We start from the raw sequence: 19,544 nt of genomic DNA, 5'->3' as shown, positions 1-19,544 counted from the left end.
AAATACAAGATACACGTTTTAGATAATCTCTCTCTCTCTCTCTCCACAATCTGCAAACATTGCAGTTTGCCTTCTCGGCCAGCATATTAGACTACACTTTTCGTGTTGTAAATAAAGGTATGTTCTTTGCGTGAGGATCACATTTCTCGCTATGAATCAAAATCCTTCGCTTTCCATTACTCTAAACAAACAAACCAGAAGCACAGAAGAAAAAGAAGACAAATCTATCATTCTGATTCCCTTAATCTTTTAGTTGGCGTTGCTTGTTGTTTACATGAGCACGCCAAAAGTAGAAACCATAGCTGTCTGATACTTAAATCCACGAAAACAGAAGAAATGGGAGCTCAATCATCAGTCTCATCCTTTCATGAACGACGTCGATTTTTCAACTTCCAAAGGCTTGTGTTTCGTTGTAAAAGGGCCACGCTTCCTCTACAAGACAGCTAAAATTCCCTAGCTCTCCATTACGGAAAGCCGAATAGAACAGAAGAGGCCTGATGATACCTAGTCGGAGAAGGGGGGGCAAGAAATGTAGGTTGAATTGTGCAGGAAAGGAATGAGGAAAGAAGACTTACAAGGACGGCGCGCATCCGAGATAGGAGGGGAAACCGAAGCGGCCGAGAAGCAGGGATGAAATTAGGGTTTTGGCAGCAGAGAGAGAATTAGGGTTTGCAGCAGCGAGAGAGAGAGGGAGAGAGAGAGAGAATGGGGGAGCACGATTATGTTTTTTCCGATTCTGAACTTTTATTTTTTAAAATTTTTTGGTTTTTTCTTTCTTCTTTTTTCTTTTTTGGAAAATCAGTGTATATGTATGTATGTATAAGAAGAAGAGGGTGGAGGAGGAAGAGCTGGTGGTGGTAACGCCAGCACTTAATACGGCTGTTCTTGGAAATCCAATGTGTCACCGGCCGACCGGCTGCAGCCGGTGGTGGATGACAACTGCCGGTGGTCCGGCTCACGTGACTGCCGTCGACTTATTTCTTTCGTTTTCAAAAAACGAAGAGTCAATCATCTCTCTCTCTCTCTCTCTCTCTCTCTCTCTCTCTCTCTCTCTCCCCTTGTCGTTTCCGAACTCATCTCAAATGGCTCCGTGATTCGTGAAGTCTCCAAAAACTACGGACACCCAACGAACCTTGCCTCATATGAAGGCCATGCCAATTCCAACATTTGTCACTGGAAACCCTAAACCTCCCACCCGCCCGTTTCCTGAAGCTCAGACCGCTATTTCCACCCGCTTCCTTGATCTTTTGTGCCGCAATTCAGTAGAATTATCAGAATGGTTGACGGTCATAGTTATGTAGCATGCATGGACATTGTATATTCTTAAAGAGATACATTGGTCATGGTTTGCAAGGCTCCCGATGCAATGCTTAAACACCAGGACAAAGAAACTGAAAAGAAGAGACAAGGACCTAAAGAGTACTTACCACGTATGCATAGATGAAGATAACACAATATGCTAGACCCATGGACCTAGAACTTTATGAATAAGACTTGTCTCTTCTCTTATCACATGCACATGCTAACTTTATTTCATCCATTTCTCCTCGTCAAAGGTCTTCGTTGCCCGAATACCTGAGGGATAATGACCTAGTTTACATTTTCTAAAGGATCGTTATAAACTCACACATTCAATGTCTAATTATGACATATCCACAAACTTCTCCACCCCACCTCTCAGGGGAGCACAACACAAACATTGAAGAGTTGGTGGTACATACAAGTCAAAGTTTTGTAACTTACACTATGTAACACTTTATTTCATTTACTTGGGTTTTTTTTACCATGTGATTTTGGATTTTAACAAGGAAACTTTATGCCACTTGATCGCCTTTTATCGTCACTCCAAGAAAGAAATAACTAGGCATAACAAACATGGAATTCATGAGAGTGCATTAAGCGTGTTGTACATTGCCTATGATTGTGTGCCAAACTTTTAATTGTTGAAATTCTAGAGACTTAGAGTGTGATCACTAACTTGGGTTGGTATGGGAAGTTGCATCAGCCATTTCTAATATGAGAGGAACCACCCTCATTTAGGTGGACGAGAAATTGAAACACTTTTTTGTTATTTTCAAAGAAGATGTAGTGGGAAGGGAATCCCCTAACATGGTCCGCATTGGAATGTCTTGTCTATGAACAGACTCCAAACCATGAAAATGAGATATAATAAATGGTCACAAGGAAAAGGTAGAGAATCTGACATGCCAAAAGAGGTCATTAATACATCGCTACAAAGTAAGTTCTTGCTTAGGATTGATAGAGTGAAAAAGAATGCAAGCCCTTAGGGGAAAAGAGCATGTCTGTCTAGCCAAATCAAATGTAGGTTGATCCCCCCCTCATTTAAAATGATTAGGTGAGATCTTGCATGTTCAATGTTATCTCCACATGTGTACTGAATATTTCGACAAATTATAATCACAAACATGTTTGTAAATCCATTGCCTTGTGAATAGTAATTTATATATATAATCGTGAGTATCGATGCAATTTCTATTTTCATGTTTGCAATTTGATTAAAAGTCATTAATTTGCGTTGTGTGAAATGATGTTTTGCATTTGTTTGATTGGTGCTTCTCACCCGACATCAAGTATGTCCATGGCTTCCCCCTTTTCATAGTATCATCTAGTTTTCTTTCCTTTGTTCAATGGAGATTCATGATTTTTTGAATCATCCCTTCCGATTACTTAAATATGAAGGTGAGAAATATGATAACGTAGAAGTCATTCTTCCAACCAATGGATATTGTTTTTCATCAAGTGGACTATATTATTTTCATAGGTAGATACACTTTAAGGTGAGAGTGGGAACTTTTACTAGGAATGAAACTTAAGAGTCACAACTCATGGATTTCATGATAATATAACCTTGAAATCACACGCTTAAGAATTTTCACTTTCTTGCGACATTGTAATGGCTTAAATCCACCCCAATATTGAATGCATTCTTACATTGATAAGAAGTGTATTTGGGATTAGTTAAGTGGGGATATCTAATGCAACAAAAAGAGCTCATGCTTTTTCACCAGACATCGAACATGGTAAAGTTTGAGAATGAGCTAACTTAAAGTCAATTATAAACAAGTATGCCATCATAAACCCTAAAAATGATTTTTTTATTATATATTTTTATATTTTTCCAAAAAAAACTCCTTCCATTAGTTACACAGATGAGATTATTATATACAAATCCCTATAGGGACACGATAGGTCCATCTTATGTGGATGCCCACTGCCTCAAGAAAGGGAGAGGACAACCATTGTTGGATAAAGGCTAGTCGTTGTCTTTCAACTCTATCAGAGTCGCCCTTGAGGCCATCATATTGGCTCTTTAGAGTGGCTACAACTTCACCCCATATCTCTTGCATTAACATTATTGGTTGCGCACTTTGGTTGGAAAAGACTACACCGTTGTTTCCATAGAATCCAAAGAGTTAGTGGGCTGACCAAGTCCAACACAACTTAAGTTTGGCACTAATAGGAGTTGAGTGGATATTGCAGATGGTGGAGAAAAAAATCTCTTGTGCTTTTATAACCAAAGCCATCCCCTCTTCCTAATGCTCATAGCTGTTAATTGGGGCCTACCATGACAGCCAACATACATTCCCCCATTTGATTGAGCCTTGCACCTGGCATAATTGTAATAAGTGGCCAACCCCCCGTCATATTCGATGGGACTCTAGGCAGTCCCATAGAGCATGTCGAATGGATTCTAATACAATTGGACACACTACACAATTAGGAGAGATGAGGTTCCCACGCTGCCATGCACCAACCGGTAGTGACTTATGTATTAATAGCCATTGGAAAGTGGTGATTCGTCTCGCGTGTTGTTGTTTCCCGAGTTTCTGCCAAAATTTGGTGATAATTGTGTAAGGAACATTATATTTGTGCGAGACCTTTGCAGCAAAATTGGGGAAAACCAACTTCTACATGTAAAAATAAGTAGCACATGCATGAAATGGATTATCTCTTTGTTCATCATTAATCTATTCAAAAAAATCGTACACAAGCCGTAAGTACACCAAAGTGCCACAAGACAAGCATGCCCATGAAACACCAATGTTTGCCATCGACCTTGCAAAATAATAAACAATGTGACAATCCTTATTAAATTTTGTACTTATTCTAACATTGTCCCGATGAGCTTGATGCAATTGTCTCAAGTATCATTTTGTTGTATGTGTGTGTGTAAATTTGGCATCAATTTCCAAGCAAAATTACACAACTCAAAATCTCGAATTTCTTATGGTCGTGAACAATAATAATGATGGGTGCTCTCAAACTTTTTCCTCTAGTTACAAGGTTGATATTAAAATATTGAAGTTTCTTCTCACTAGGAGTTTAGCCATGGCATTCCATTTATTAGACTATAACAATTAGTTCTCATTAATATGACCTATGCATATAGATGATATGAATTAATTTTGTAAATTGCAGCGAGTTTTCATTACCATCAATTTCATGGTGACGGAAGCATGTAGAGAGCTTCATGCAAAATGTTCTCGAGAAATTTTCCTGAACTAAACACGATTGGAAAGGTTTCCACATATTGAATTGGAAATCTTGTGCATGCCACATGTGCAAGTGTGTATCAATACCTCAAATATACATATATTGGTGTAGAAAGTGACTTTCCTCAACCTGTGACTGGAACCTACCATGGATGCAAATGTTTATTGCGTTATGATGTTGGGATCTAAATGCCCAACTATGTTTCGTCTTTGATAATCAAGAAGGCAAGATTGTGAAGTGCCCATTTACACCAACTACAATTACTATTAGACCAAAATGACAAAACATCTCACGTGAGTGGGAAAGTATCCAAATAGAGGTTGTTATGTGGGGTAGGACAATATCAATCCTAAAAGTTTATTTTTTTAATAATCATTAGCCAAATTAGAACCACGTCAACCTTCTTTTTTCTCTAACAAAGGTTTACATTACCTTCGGGGATATCACAATATATTAACTTTTCCTAGTGAAAATTTGACACTTGGACTTGGTATGTATTACATGATCCTTTTGGCATGACATTCAACAAGTTGTTTAATGCTTGCTAAATGAAATGTGTGTCTATAAACCTTAGCCACCTTGTTATAATAAATTCCAATTGATAAATGTTGCTTGTAGTTGTGATAATACAAAATTTGAATCAAGATCCCAATATCAAAGCTTCATGATTCTTTTTGTATTGGTGCTACCAAAATCCTCATATTGTGTGTCATGGAATAATGAACATTATTATTTTACTATTACCATAAAAAGTTAAAGTTCTCGACCAAATTTGTCACATGTAGTAAACAATAGTGAAGTTATGTAGTAAAGTGTAACATTATCAATTGGAGCACAACATGAAAACATTCTCCTTGAGACATTTGCATTTGCAATAAGATTTAACAACTTAATGCTTGTACATTCACTGTTGTGCCTTACAAAAAAGATTAAATCTAAATACATAAACATGAATTTATGGTAAATGTTCAGGCTACACAATCTCAAGAACGAGTCTAAACCAATATGTTTCAAGCAATGGGTCTAATGTTGTGTTCATTAACAAAAGTTTTAATAATGCACATTACCAATTTGTGCACCCTTTTTTGTAAGGCAATTGCAATAGATAAGACCTAAGGTTCATAATATTGTTTCCCACAAAGTTATTGCAAAATGTGGCCACACTAAAGAAGCCAATACGATGTCATCACGGGCAGATCCGACAGAGCCGAAAGATAACAATTAACCTTCATCCAACAATTGTCATCCTCTCTCTTTCTTGAGTCAATGGACCTCCACATAAGATGGAACTATTGAGTCCCTTCTGTGGTTTGTATATAACATTCACATAGTTGTAAAATATTATAACCATAGATTGAAATATTCGCATTCGTGGGGCCTGCCCCACGAATCCATACGAATAGGAATACGAATACACGTAAATATATTCGTTTTCTTCTTTTTTTTGAAAATAAAAAAAAAAAAAATAAAAAAAAATTGTGTTTTATTTACGAGCGAGTGAACAGTGGCCAATAGGAAGCAAAGACGCCTCACCCTACTCCCTCTGCGTGCTACTTACACCCTCGCTTCCCTCTATATCCTGTTCTCGGCCAGAAATTAGGGTTTCGACAGAAAACCCTAATTTCTGTCATAATCCTAATTTCGACAAAATTTCTTCTTTTCGGCCTGCGTCATCGACTCCCTCTCATGCTCTACCTAATCCTACATCCTGTTGTCCGCTACAAATTCAGAGTTTCACTGAAACCCTAAGTTTTGCCAAAGCCCTAATTAATTAATTATTAATGCATTAATTGATTATTAATTAATTAACTAATATTTTCCAATGAATTAATTAATGTGTTAATGAATTAAGATATGTATTTGTAAATTAATTAATGTATTAGTGAATCAATTAATGTTTAAGTGAATTAATTAGTTAATAGTAAATTAATCATTATATTAATGAGTTAATTAATTATTGATGTATGTCTGTGTACACATATATGTATGTGTGTGTATATGTATCTATGTATGTGTATATATGTATCTATGTATGTGTGTGTATATGTATATATATGTTTGTGTATGTGTGTATATATGTATGTGTGTGTATATGTATCTATGTATGTGTATATATGTATCTATGTATGTGTGTGTATATGTATATATATGTTTGTGTATGTGTGTATATATGTATGTGTATGTATGTATGTGTGTATATGTATATGTAAACGAATGGTTTTATAATATTCTTAGGGCCATTTTCTATTCTCGAATACCACGAATATTACGGATGTCGAATCTCAAGAATATCACGCATGGCTCAATCTATGATTATAACTATGCAAGGAGTTTTGTTTTTGGGAAAAAAAACATCCACTATGTTTGTGTTGTAATTCTAGTGCATTTTTTTATATTTTGAGTAATGGGGACATAAATCGTGGAAACGTTTTAAGGGTACCATTGTCTCAAGCACAAAAGGTTCCTTATGAACACAACCTTTAGTGAATGAAGGGCCTTGTTTTTCCGACCTACATAATATCATCTAATTATTCATTGAATGCTACAAAGATAAGAAATTAAGACTTGTATGTGCGATATCATGACTTTGACACCTAAATTAGAACATTAGGAATATGGTGCCTCCACAAAGAGGATTTTGATCTATGAATATTATGGATTTCCAAGCCTCCTATGTCCTAAGGTGCCGTAGTGGGATTTCTTATTAGTGGGTGTTTGGTTGCTGAAGTGTATGATGACTGTGAACTGAGAAGACATGAAGACACTTTGTGTGTATTTTAGGTGTCCATCGCGACATAACATGATTGGTCCTACTCGACAATGGTCAAGAATTAAATCAATGTTTTTCCATCTTGGCTTTGGGCATATGCATAAGCTTTGCACCTCTTTATGGAATACATGTGTACAAGTCACCTTGAGACCATTCCTTTAATATCAGACTAACCATATAACATGCTAACACATATAAACTACTAGATGTTCATGTCTAGTATCGTGTTGGTTGTAACAAGGAAAGGGTTGAGACTTCATAATAGCTAATGGATGAAATCGACAATGAAGTCATTGGTTCATGAAGATGCCACTTCCAGGTTTAGAATTTGATAACCAATTTGTATGGACGAGTTTTCTTGAAGAACCATTCCAAGAATTCTATTTGCGTTGTTTGAAATGTTGCACAATGATTTAGCTTGAATTAGTAATTTAACTCATTCTTGTGGTTCCAAGGGCAATTGTGTACTTTACCACGTTATGAGCTTGCAATTCCACACAGTTCAACTGTTATAATAAGTTATTCATGTACCATATACTCATGAACAATGTGACATGCTCATCTAGATCCTCCTAATTGTGAATTTTGGTGCATATAAATTACACGTGGTCTTCTAGAATTTCACAATAGTCACTTCATATTCCTCTACATCTCCCTAGTAGTCACTTCATCCATCTTGTGTCCTCCTAAATGATTTTGGGCAAGTATTATCACATATTCACATCCTTTGCCAATTTTCTTTGTTTTTTTCCGTTACTTAGACTTTTGCATGCATGTCATTTAGTCTTAGATAATATTCTTGATGATGGTGTTTTCAGTATTCTAATGCTATCTTGGATTACACCTCACAACATCTCCCCAGTAGTCACTTCATCCATCTTGTGTCCTCCTAAATGATTTTGGGCAAGTATTATCACATATTCACATCCTTTGCCAATTTTCTTTGTTTTTTTCCGTTACTTAGACTTTTGCATGCATGTCATTTGGTCTTAGATAATATTCTTGATGATGGTGTTTTGAGTCCTCTAATGCTATCTTGGATTACACCTCACAACATCTCCCCAGTAGTCACTTCATCCATCTTGTGTCCTCCTAAATGATTTTGGGCAAGTATTATCACATATTCACATCCTTTGCCAATTTTCTTTGTTTTTTGATTTGATGGTCCACATTACGTTTAGGTGGTAAAGTAAGCGGTAATTCAGTAGGAAACACATCTTGAAAATCCTCTAAAATAGAGTCGAGTAATCGTTGCTCAAAATGTGGTAATTGTGTGGCGTCAATATTAAAATAATAAAATTGAACCGCAGGATCAATTACACACGAATAAATTAATGAACTAGAATACTCACTTAAAGATTTAGAAGACACAAGTGAATGAGAAGGAAGTTTGGAACATTGAATAAAATGTTTACAATTATTAAGTTCAAATGTGATTGAGTGATTAACCCAATCAATGGACAAAGAAGGGTTTTTATTAAAAAACCAAGGATATCCTAAAATGACATCTGCGGATTGTAATTTCATAACCTGAAAGTCAAGCTTCTCCAAATAAGTATCTATTTGAATTGGCAGTTGACAAACAATGCCACTGATGTATTGAACGTTTCCATTTGCCATGTGAACTTGATAGATATGATCACTTGCGTTTATGTGGAGCTCTATTTGCTGCACAAAGTGATCATTAAGAAAATTGTGAGAACTACCGGAATCAAACAAGAAATGTGCTTGTGTTCCATTGATATATCCGACTGCTCGGAGTAAATCATTAGGTCCAAGTAAATGTGAAGGAAAAGTGCATTCACATAAACTTAAGTGATTGGTATGAACTTCAACAATATCAAAAGACTCACCTGTGTGACTCGTAGATTTGTCTTGAGGAGGGGTGTTCATTGACTTCCTCTCAAGACGACGACAGGTATCCTTTGTGTGGCCCCGCTTCTTGCAATATGCACAGAAGAGGTTCGGTTTCTTTGAGTCGCGGTCAAGAGTGTCACTGGATTGCTTACGTTTCCCAATGAACTTGACATTCGGAGTTTTGGCGAACTCAGGTTTATTGTGGTCTTTCTTGGAAGTCCTATGGTATCGCAGCACAATGTTGACGGCTTCCTCGAAAGTTGTGGGGTCCTTGTCATGGACAATCCAATGATAATCCCCATTGGGAATACCATTCAAAAAACAAGCGACAAACCATTTCTCACCCGTAAGTCCCGATTTTTGGATTTGGGTCCGAGCGTGATGCACATAATCCTCGAGAGAGGTAAATGGCTTACTAGACAATGTGAGCAAGTGTTGCGCTTGTTCGGTTTGAGAAGGTGGCTGCAAGAATTGTTTCTTAAAAACATCAACGAAACCTTCCCAAGTTGTGGGTAAGTTTTTTGCGGTCCTTAGGCCACGCCACCAAGCAGCAGCTTGGCCACCTAACTCACGACCGACATAACCAATTTTTACTGCATCGGGCTTGGGATGAAGCTCAAAGTGAGACTCCCAACGACCAAGCCAAGTGCTAATGGCCTCCTCGGTTCTTTCTTTCTTATCTCCCTTGAAAGGCGTGACTACGAAGGAAGGTTCACCTTCTTTCTTGGACTCAATAGTTAATTCTTGGAATTTCTTTTCCAATGCCATATTGGCCTGTCTCATTTCGGCCAATTGATTCAAGGTAGTAGTGAGCAATTGCTCAATAGTGATCTCAGCTTGTGTGCAAGATGCAGATTGGGGTTGAGAGGTCTCATTTGGAGAGATCGTTCCAATTGCGTTCAAAACTTGTTCCATGATGCACGCTGTGGGTATGCAATAAAATAAGGAGGTTCAGAAAATACACAAGCAAAATGAATGCTTGAAATTTTGATTGAAAGAACTTTATCCAAGAAAGTATCTCATGTCTTTACCCCTCTAGACATATGAGATGTGATTCGAGATCCGATAACTATGGTAACACTATGGTGTTTTAAAAACCATGGGGGAAAACATAGCTAAGATGTATTTCTCGGATCTCTATCTTGAGTAATCATGGCGGCTCCCCGAGGCTCAACCATGGTTCTTACATCAATGAAATTTCCTAGATAGCCTTATATTAATGCCAACCCATCATGTATTATATGGTCGAGAAAGTGTATTACGTGAAAAAACAAGTGCACTCACAAGTAATATTCTAGTCTTTCGAGCAATAAGCAAACGTGATGATAAAATGATAAAATAAGGCACTACTCATAAGAGTTAAGTAGTGACGAAAACAAGGGTAAAAAAAGAACCCATGTGTTACCTACGAAAAAAACAATGTCACAAATAAATGGGAAGTGCAAGGTATGCACTTATACATCCCAATATGATTGTTATAACTTGCACAATTGTGACATAAGCCACAAATTGATACAAGTGATGACGGTGTTGTGCGCAAAGATGTAATACTCAAATCCATGAGTAAAACATCAATAAGGGAACTCATATGGTTTTACTCGTTTTCTAAGGCTTGATGATAAGAGTTAAACCTAGATGACCCGTTGAAAAAAAAAATCGTTCAACAAGCCACTCCATACGAAAAAAATAGTCTACGCGTAAAGGTTACATTAAAAATAAACGATGTAAATACTTTATACATGAAAAGGAAGTGGAAAAAGGAGAGTTAATTGTGGGCGGGTAAATAATAATTACTAGAAAATCATATAAGTGAAACAATACTTATGAAATTAAAATTTAATTAGAATAATCAACAATTAGGTGTATGAAATCAAACATGCCCTAAGATACGAAACCCTAGGGTAGTTGACATGCACCTCCTCAAGACCACCACATATCCCTAGAATCGGCCAAGTAATGGCTAATTAAAGAGGAAAGTGGCATAGGTAAGTGACATATACCTCGTCAAGGCCACATCATCCCTTAGAATCGGCCAATTGATGGCTAATTAAAAAGGAAAGTGGCATATGTAAGCTACATATACCTTGTCAAGGCCACAACATCCCATAGAATCGGCCAATTGATGGCTAATTAAAAAGGAAAGTGGCATATGTAAGTTACATATACCTTGTCAAGGCCACAACATCCCATAGAATCAGCCAATTGATGGCTAATTAAAAAGGAAAGTGGCATATGTAAGCTACATATACCTTGTCAAGGCCACAACATCCCATAGAATCGGCCAAGTGATGTTTCAATAGAGGGGAAGAGTGGTATACTCAACATCATATGCAAAACGGCCATGAGATAAGCGTGTGCGATTAGAGCAAACACGCTCGACCCGATGCATAATAATAAGTAAAATCGTAGCGTAGTAGGAGGTAGAAAGAAAGAGAATAAAACGTAATACCAATTTGATTCGACCATAAAGAACGCATAATAGAAAAAGAGAAGAGATCAAAAAAGAAGAATACCGGGTTTAGAGTGTTGTTTTGATCCTGAGAAGAGCATGACGAGCCTTGTTAGATCCCCCTCGCTCACACGCAAAAACATCAAAACAACAAAAAATTGTTAGTAAAAGCTCTGATACCACTGTTAAGAGTCTATTACTAATCAATAGACCAAATCAAGTAAAAAGGAAGAAAATAGATTGGATAGAAGAACCCGTTCCACCCGACCACCCCCGAGCTATGATCTAGACATAGCCAACCTACCACCGACGTCCCATACCGCCGGATATTAGGATGACTAATACCTTGGAAGAGATAAACACGGTCGTCGAAACGAAAGCCTAGCCCGCACCACCGGTGTCTACGACAGCAGCCTTCCGACGTGATTCCTATGAGGGTAGCTAAGCCTCATATTTATACCTTTTCCTAGGCCCCTTGAATAGATGTGCCTTTCTAAAAGGCTCTCTATTCATTGGTTGTCTAAATCATGATAGTGCATGCACATATCATTCATTCTATCCAATCATTAGTCCCCTTTTTAATAATAGTGAACATACCCTTCACTAATGTAAATATTAGTGACCTACCCTCACCAACGTTATGTGTACATAACATACTCCCCTACTTCAAAAGATTGCACTCTTGCAATATAAAGTGAGGAAATTGTGCCTTAAGCGAATGCTCGCGTTCCCATGTGGCATCATCAATAGGTTTATCCATCCATTTGATCTTGAATAGCCGAATCTCTTTAGAACATAAACGTTTAGTACGAGAATCAAGAATTCGTTCAGGAACATGAGGTTTGTAAGAAAAATCCTCTAATGTTACAAGATCTTGGATTGTGATGGTGTTATCACCAGAGCCTAAAAATGGTTTTAGACGACTGACGTGAAAAACAGGATGAATACCAACGTTACGAGGTAAGGCAAGGTGATAAACAGATGACCCAACTCGCTTAAGGATTTCAAATGGGCCACAATATCGTGGGGCTAACTTAGCGCACTTGCCCGTAGATAATGACGTAGAATCAGTCGAGACACGCAAAAAAACTTTTTGACCAATAGTAAATGCACGAGGACGTCTATCCTGATCAGCATAAAATAGAGCACGATCTTGAGCTGTCTTGACATTTTCTTTGGCAATATGCAACATTTGGTTCATGTCTTGCAAAAAATTGCGTGTACTGTCTAATGTATCACGATGAATCGTGACATCAACTGGGGCACGTGGCTGAAAACCATACATCAACATAAAAGGACTATATCCAGTGGATGTATGTTTAGAGCTATTATAGGCAAATTCTAAGATAGGAAGGTATTGCTCCCACTTAGAAGGGGTTTTTGCTACATAAGCTCGAAGCATGTCCTCAATAATTTGATTAACTCGTTCAGTTTGTCCATCAGACTGAGGATGATCTGCGGAACTCATGCTCAACGTAGTTTCTAGTTTCTTAAAGACCTGAGTCCAAAAGTCACTAGTAAACTTGGAATCTCGATCACTAACAATATCCATCGGTAATCCATAAAAACGAAATAACTCATCAACAAATTGATAAGCCAACTGTTGAGTGGTTACCGTGGTTTTTGTAGGAATAAATCTAGCTAATTTTGTTAGCCTGTCAACGACAACCCATATGGCATCATGACCCCTCTGTGTACGAGGTAAACTAACAATAAAATCCATCGAGATACTTTCCCATTTATTGTTGGGAATATCTAAAGGATGTAAAAGACCAGCAGCTTTAAGTCGTTCCGACTTATTAATCTGACATTGTAAGCATTGAGTTACGTATTTATGCACGTTAGAGCACATCTTAGGCCAGAAAAAAGTACACGAGATGAGAACGAGTGTGCGTTGTATTCCAGGATGACCAGCAGATGGTGCATCATGACATTCATGAAAAATTTTCTGTTTAACATTTGGTAAATCTGGAACACAGACCTTTCCACTATGGTAGAGCAAACCGTTTGTAATGTGAAAGGTCGCCTTCGAGGGTAGGGTGCTAGTATCGGCATCTAAACCAGATTCGGCTTTCGTCCAGTATTTTGAGAAATAACTGTCATCAAGGTATTTCCCTCGAAGGTGATCTAAAAGATCAGATTTTATTTCCGTGAAGCTAAGCATGTTAACTTCTTTAATGCGACTAAGAGCATCAGCAACGGTGTTCATAGAACCCTTGCGATATCGTATGGAAAAATCAAAATCTTGCATAAGGTCAGCCCAACGGCCTTTACGACCAACAAGATCGGGCTAGTCACAAAAATACTTTAATGATTGATGGTCTGTTGTAACCACAAATTTATTTCCATAGAGATAGTGCCTCCATGTTTTAAGTGCGTGTATTACCGCAAACAACTCTTTCTCTTGAACCGAATACCGAGATTGAGCAGCATCAAGCTTCTTACTTTCAAAAGCAATAGGGTGACCACCTTGATAAAGAACGGCACCAATAGCATAATCACTAGCATCGGTTTCAATTGAGAAAGGCTTAGAAGGGTCTGGTAATAGAAGAGTGGGAGCCTGACACACATGCTCCTTGAGTGTCTCAAATGATTTGTCAAATGATTTGTCAAATGAGTGTTTACTTAGACTTTTGCATGCATGTCATTTGGTCTTAGATAATATTCTTGATGATGGTGTTTTGAGTCCTCTAATGCTATCTTGGATTACACCTCACAACATCTCCCCAGTAGTCACTTCATCCATCTTGTGTCCTCCTAAATGATTTTGGGCAAGTATTATCACATATTCACATCCTTTGCCAATTTTCTTTGTTTTTTTCCGTTACTTAGACTTTTGCATGCATGTCATTTAGTCTTAGATAATATTCTTGATGATGGTGTTTTGAGTCGTCTAATGCTATCTTGGATTGCACCTCACAACTTCTACAAATCTCCATCGCATCTTTTAAAATGTGTTGGGAATCTTGATATTGAGAACAATTAGTGTAAGTAGTCTCAATGGTTGTGCTTGACTCTCTCTCAAGTCCACCTAGATGTACCCTTTGCAACTTTAAGAAGCCTTGATTGCACATTAGATGGAATAATTAAGATTCTCTTGATTTAATTGTCATTTATTTTTGTTGTTTCATTAAACTTTAAACTACACAAACACGTAACCAACTATAACAAGGGAATTGGAAATTTTCATCAATCAATATCTTGAGCTTATTATCGAATGAGTTTAATATGGTTTATTCAATGGATTTAGGTTGTCGACATGATCATGCAATTGCACTTGTATAATGATACAATCCTCTATTGTCGAGGTGGGTATTACACAACTATTGATTTACAAGTGTAATATTAGGGAGGGTGGTTAATTCAAACTTCACAATCACCACCTTGGGAACTCTACTAGGAATTTGGCATGAATTATTCAAGTTCAAAATTTGGATGTTTCCAAACAATTTTTGGGTGTTAGTTAATTCAAGCCTCACAATCACCACTTGGAAACTCTAGTGTGAACTTGGTATGCATTAATGATATCTAATAGCCTTATATATAACTAGACAAGTGTTTCTGAGGACAATCTAATAGTTTTTGCAAGTGACTCTCTATTGAGGGGAGGACACATATTTAAACTCTTGAATGGACACAAAAGAAGAAGAGGAACAATTGTTATTCATTTGAATACTAATCCATCCACCTAAACTCCTCATCTCTCTATGCCTTTTCCATCATTCTAACCTCTTTTCCAAATTTCTATTCCATTCCATATTTGTGGTCTCTCTTGGTAGCCCCACTTCAAAACTAATACCATTTATCATTATTTTGTTATTTAACTCTGTAGTTTAACAAGTAGCCTGCACATTTTAATTTCAAATACTACTTGATAGGTAGTGTAGACAAACAAACACCTTAACAATACATCCATGAATATCAAAATTAATTATACTATTATTTTATCATCAATCATGTTTTTAGCTGGTTTTCTATTTCCTTCTCATTGTAACAAGGAACATTGACAATGCCAATGTTATAACGTTTCAAAAGCCTTTTTCACTCTTTGGAATATAGAAAAAATGGTGATGTTCAAGTTATCAAGTGTTGGTGTTTCCCCCTCTTTGTGCTATGAAAAAATGTGGCAATGTTGCAAATGGTTAGTGTGATCACAAACTCTTAAGTCTCTAAACATCCGTTGCACAACCCACAAACCCATAACCTCAAGGTTACAAGTAAATTATTCCTTAAGGAGGTAGCTGTATCACACCTTTAGAGTTTACCACAATTTGTTAAATCTAGTGGGCATTTCAGCATGTATTATTTTAGTTTCTGTGCTTTCTTTTCATATTACATCCCGTTACATTGCATGAGCTGGAATTTCTAGAGAAATACTTGAGTTAAAAGAGCAATAGAAAGAGATAATTTTGTTAGTTTTAAATCCAAAATGCTTTCAGACTCATGCTTTCATAATTGGAAGGCTTTCATGTACACAAGAGTAGATGATTCGTTTAATGGTTATAAATCATGTATATGTACAGTGAAAGAGCATAAAATGTCTATAAATGACTAGTTAAATATACTGACATGGATGATTGACATTGACTTCAAGGAATCTTCATAGAGACCGATAGTTAGATACATTCAAAGATGGATAGAAGAAGATATAGTTACAATCTAATATGGCATGCAAAGAAAGTCCTTTGCAATTATCAGCAAACACACAAACCTTATAAAACTCACTCTGTAGTTAGCATTGTAAAAGAAAATGATCTTTCACATTAGTGGAATGATTGGAAGCTCATATCATGGTTTCATAGATGTCATAAGGCTAACAACTTACAATAAAAAAGAAGATGAAGAAAGTAGAGATACATAACTTGTTTGGGGTAGAACAAAAAGTTTGACTGAGTTGCCCAATACCAGGTTCGTCCGAGCAAAAAAACAAAAGAACAAAAAAATATGCAATTGGCAATATGGATATGTTGGATAGGTCTTGATGCCTCTTATTCAACTTGAGCACTCCCCTCAGCATTTCAATAGTGCCCGATACAGCAGCCTATATTGTGTGAAAGTCGTGATGATAGCATTGTTCGAGGTGCCCAATCATTTCATAACAAATTTTCAAATGACAATACAGTGAGTTGACAGACACAAAAACTGATGGCCGAGAGAGTGTGTGTGCATATCCAGACAAAGACTACAGATCTCGACAAAACAAACAATGAATCAATCATGCAAAGCTGATTTTGATCGGTGAACTCATTCTCATCTTGCAAGAATGTTGTTTTGGGCTGGGGCTGGGGCATTTTACACATGCACTACCTATCTTCATATATATACTTCATGTTACGGGTGGATGGGGCATGGCCCTCAGTGCCCAAAATTACATGCTTGGAGGAATTCCATGTCATAATCCACATACTTTGTCCAGTATTCCTTGTATTGCTTCATGGCGAGGTCAAGCCATGGCTTCATGTTCCCATTATAATGAATGACAGCCGCAGACTTGATGTCCTCCTTGCTGATGTTGGGGTTGTATCCCAGGCCAAGCACATGCCAACTCTTTTCGATGGGTTTCGTGGTCTTGTAGAATGTGATGAGACCAGGAGGTAAAGTTCCGAGCTTCCATAGCGTTCTGTTCTCATTCTGCCCACATTGAAGCAAAAAAAAATTCAAGCTTAAATATGACTTTTTTTTATGATACAATCAAACTATTTGAAAGAAATGACAAGTTCCAAAATCAAATATATCTACGACACACAAAACTAAGACACTTTTATACAGAGTTCCAAAGGATAGCTTTAAAAAATGATGCATGAAGAAAATTTCTAGCAGGCATGAACTAAGAAATTTCTGAAGAAGAAATTTATGCGACTATTCTTTTTCTTCTCCCTACTAGAAACACTACACAAAGAACTTACATTGTTCTGCCAGAAATGGTATTCCTCGGTACACTTTTCCCGTCGCCAAGAATCAAGATCAAAAAGGTTCATACCATATGCCCACGCACACGCCTTGGGATCAATCTTCTCTTTGATGAGAGGGTGAGAGAAGTTCATGTAGTTATCGTACCTATGGAATGAACCAAAGCACGTCTCGACAGCTGCATTGACCTTACCATCCATGTCAATGCCCCAGAGAGCAGAGAGGTCCCTCTGAACAACCACATCATCATCAAGAAATAGGATTCGGTGTAGCTTTGGGTACATCTCGGCCAAATAGAAACGGATGTGGTTGAGCATTGAGAGGTACTTGGGGTTCCTGAACTTCATGTTTGAAGCATCTTTGGTTGCATTCTCCATCTGGTTCTCAAAGTAAAACTTCTGCAAATATGCAGATTCAAGCTGCCGTAACACAGGGACATAGGAAGAGTTGAGAAATGTGTAATCCTCCACAGCTTTCACTTCGATGTGAGCATTCCTGGGGGGCCTCATCTTGAACCAAACTCTCATGGCCCATAGATTCATCTTATCAGTGACAACATGAAATACATGCTTCTCGGGATCTTTTGCATTAACAACTGCAGAGTTAACTACAACTGCAGCGGCAACTACATTGTCTGAGAAGATAGCATAATGATAGAGGCTAGGGTCTTCAAGCTCAGGTGCCGGATCACCAGATTCAACGTATTTGGTTGGATTTGATATCCTTTCTTCCATGAGACGAGTTGATAAGCAATGGAGACTCTTGGGAATTGATTTCGCTGCAATCAAACTAGCAAACGCACCTTGTTTCTTGGCCTTTGTGAGTTGATCATTCACAGAAAAGATAGTATCCTTGAGCTTTTGTACCCTCAGTTGGCTGTCAAAGTACTCTTTTGCCTCCATCATATGCTTCTTGGAGGTTCTGATGAGATCTTTGAGCTCTGATTCGAACATAGCCAGTTGATTCGCGTTCACTACAGTGGAAGTGATGAGATCTCTGCTCGCTGGACGGTTCAGGAGCTCCATGAAAGCTTGAGCTTGTTCTGTGAAGATCCTGACCTCTCTCATCATCTCTAGCTTGTTCTTTCGAGCATAGGATGCATACGCGTTGATTACCGCGATCTGGTCATTACCTTGCTTGAAGAGAGCGTCTACTTTTGCTTTCAAAGGGTCAGATCTGACAGCCGTTAGCCTTCGCATCTGCTGAGGAAGCTCTAGAGGTGTATCCTCACTAGATTCCACCTGAAACAAGATACATACATACATATAGAAAAGAAAGCTTGATGAACACAAATCTCTGCAGAGAAGAAAAGAAGGCCTCGCGACTCTCTCTTCTATAGATCGACCATTGTTACAGATCTTCTATTATGTGCGAAAAATATGAGGGGAACTGTCTTACTTACCAGCGGAGAAGCTCTGAATCAGAAAACGAAATGAGAACGAAGGGAACACACTAAGATCTAGCAGGAAATGAAAAGGGGGGGTGGAAAGGGAAAGGAAGGGAAGGCAGGAGGTCAGATCTGATAGAAAGTAGAAGCGGCACTTACGTGTATTTCTGGAAGGGAATGCTGCTGTTGCTGCTGCTGAGCAGAAGTGGAAGAGGCGAAGGCAGCGAAACCTGCAGCACCGAGCAAGAGAAGGAGATGAAGGATGCGCCATTGCGGTTTCTGTGGCGGAGAAGATCTGCTGATGGCCATAGGGGTGGGAGGGGACGATGGATCGGGTCAGTCAGTGGGGTGAAGCTATCGATTTGCAGATGTACATCTGGATTCTGTACATATATATATATATGTAAGGCAGGTTAAGGGGGGGGGGAGAGGACGGGCTCCTTCTTCTGTCAAGAAGAAGAAGAAGAAGAAGAAGCCATGGAAGCAGTAATGGTAGCTGTAGCCTGTCACTTGGAGAATTTATGGAAATGTTGAGAGAGAGAGAGATGGATGATGATGATGATGATGATGATGATGATGGATAGTGCAGGAAGTCAATCCCCACCCTTCCTTCAGAGCACCCACAAAAGACTGAATGAATGAAGAAGGGATTGAAG

General features: G+C 38.0%; 1 protein-coding gene across 1 annotated transcript; it reads right to left on the bottom strand.

Moving 5' to 3' along the window:
- Positions 1-16,323: 16,323 nt before the first annotated feature.
- On the bottom strand, positions 16,324-19,214 carry LOC147863884 (galacturonosyltransferase 8-like). The gene is made up of 3 exons (XM_087319538.1): positions 19,048-19,214; positions 17,498-18,742; positions 16,324-17,222 (listed from the first exon to the last, which is right to left on the bottom strand). The coding sequence occupies exons 1-3, from the start codon at positions 19,195-19,197 to the stop codon at positions 16,947-16,949; spliced, it is 1,671 nt and encodes a 556-aa protein (XP_087175664.1). The 5' UTR covers positions 19,198-19,214; the 3' UTR covers positions 16,324-16,946.
- Positions 19,215-19,544: the final 330 nt, after the last annotated feature.

The sequence above is a fragment of the Azolla caroliniana genome, unplaced genomic scaffold (assembly GCF_043228905.1).
Source record: "Azolla caroliniana isolate FFs.n. ecotype wild unplaced genomic scaffold, voAzoCaro1.0.p SCAF_5, whole genome shotgun sequence".
NCBI lineage: Eukaryota > Viridiplantae > Streptophyta > Polypodiopsida > Salviniales > Salviniaceae > Azolla > Azolla caroliniana.
Note: the sequence above shows the minus strand (reverse complement) of the source record. Positions and strands in the feature narration are given on the sequence as shown.

What these genes read in the sequence shown, in the direction of transcription:
- LOC147863884 (XM_087319538.1), bottom strand. Translation starts at nt 19,197, where the DNA reads ATGGCCATCAGCAGATCTTCTCCGCCACAGAAACCGCAATGGCGCATC. An exon ending in ATTCCCTTCCAGAAATACAC is followed by an intron (nt 18,743 to 19,047) that starts GTAAGTGCCGCT and finishes ATCTTGTTTCAG; the next exon opens with GTGGAATCTAGTGAGGATAC. An exon ending in ACCATTTCTGGCAGAACAAT is followed by an intron (nt 17,223 to 17,497) that starts GTAAGTTCTTTG and finishes CAATGTGGGCAG; the next exon opens with AATGAGAACAGAACGCTATG.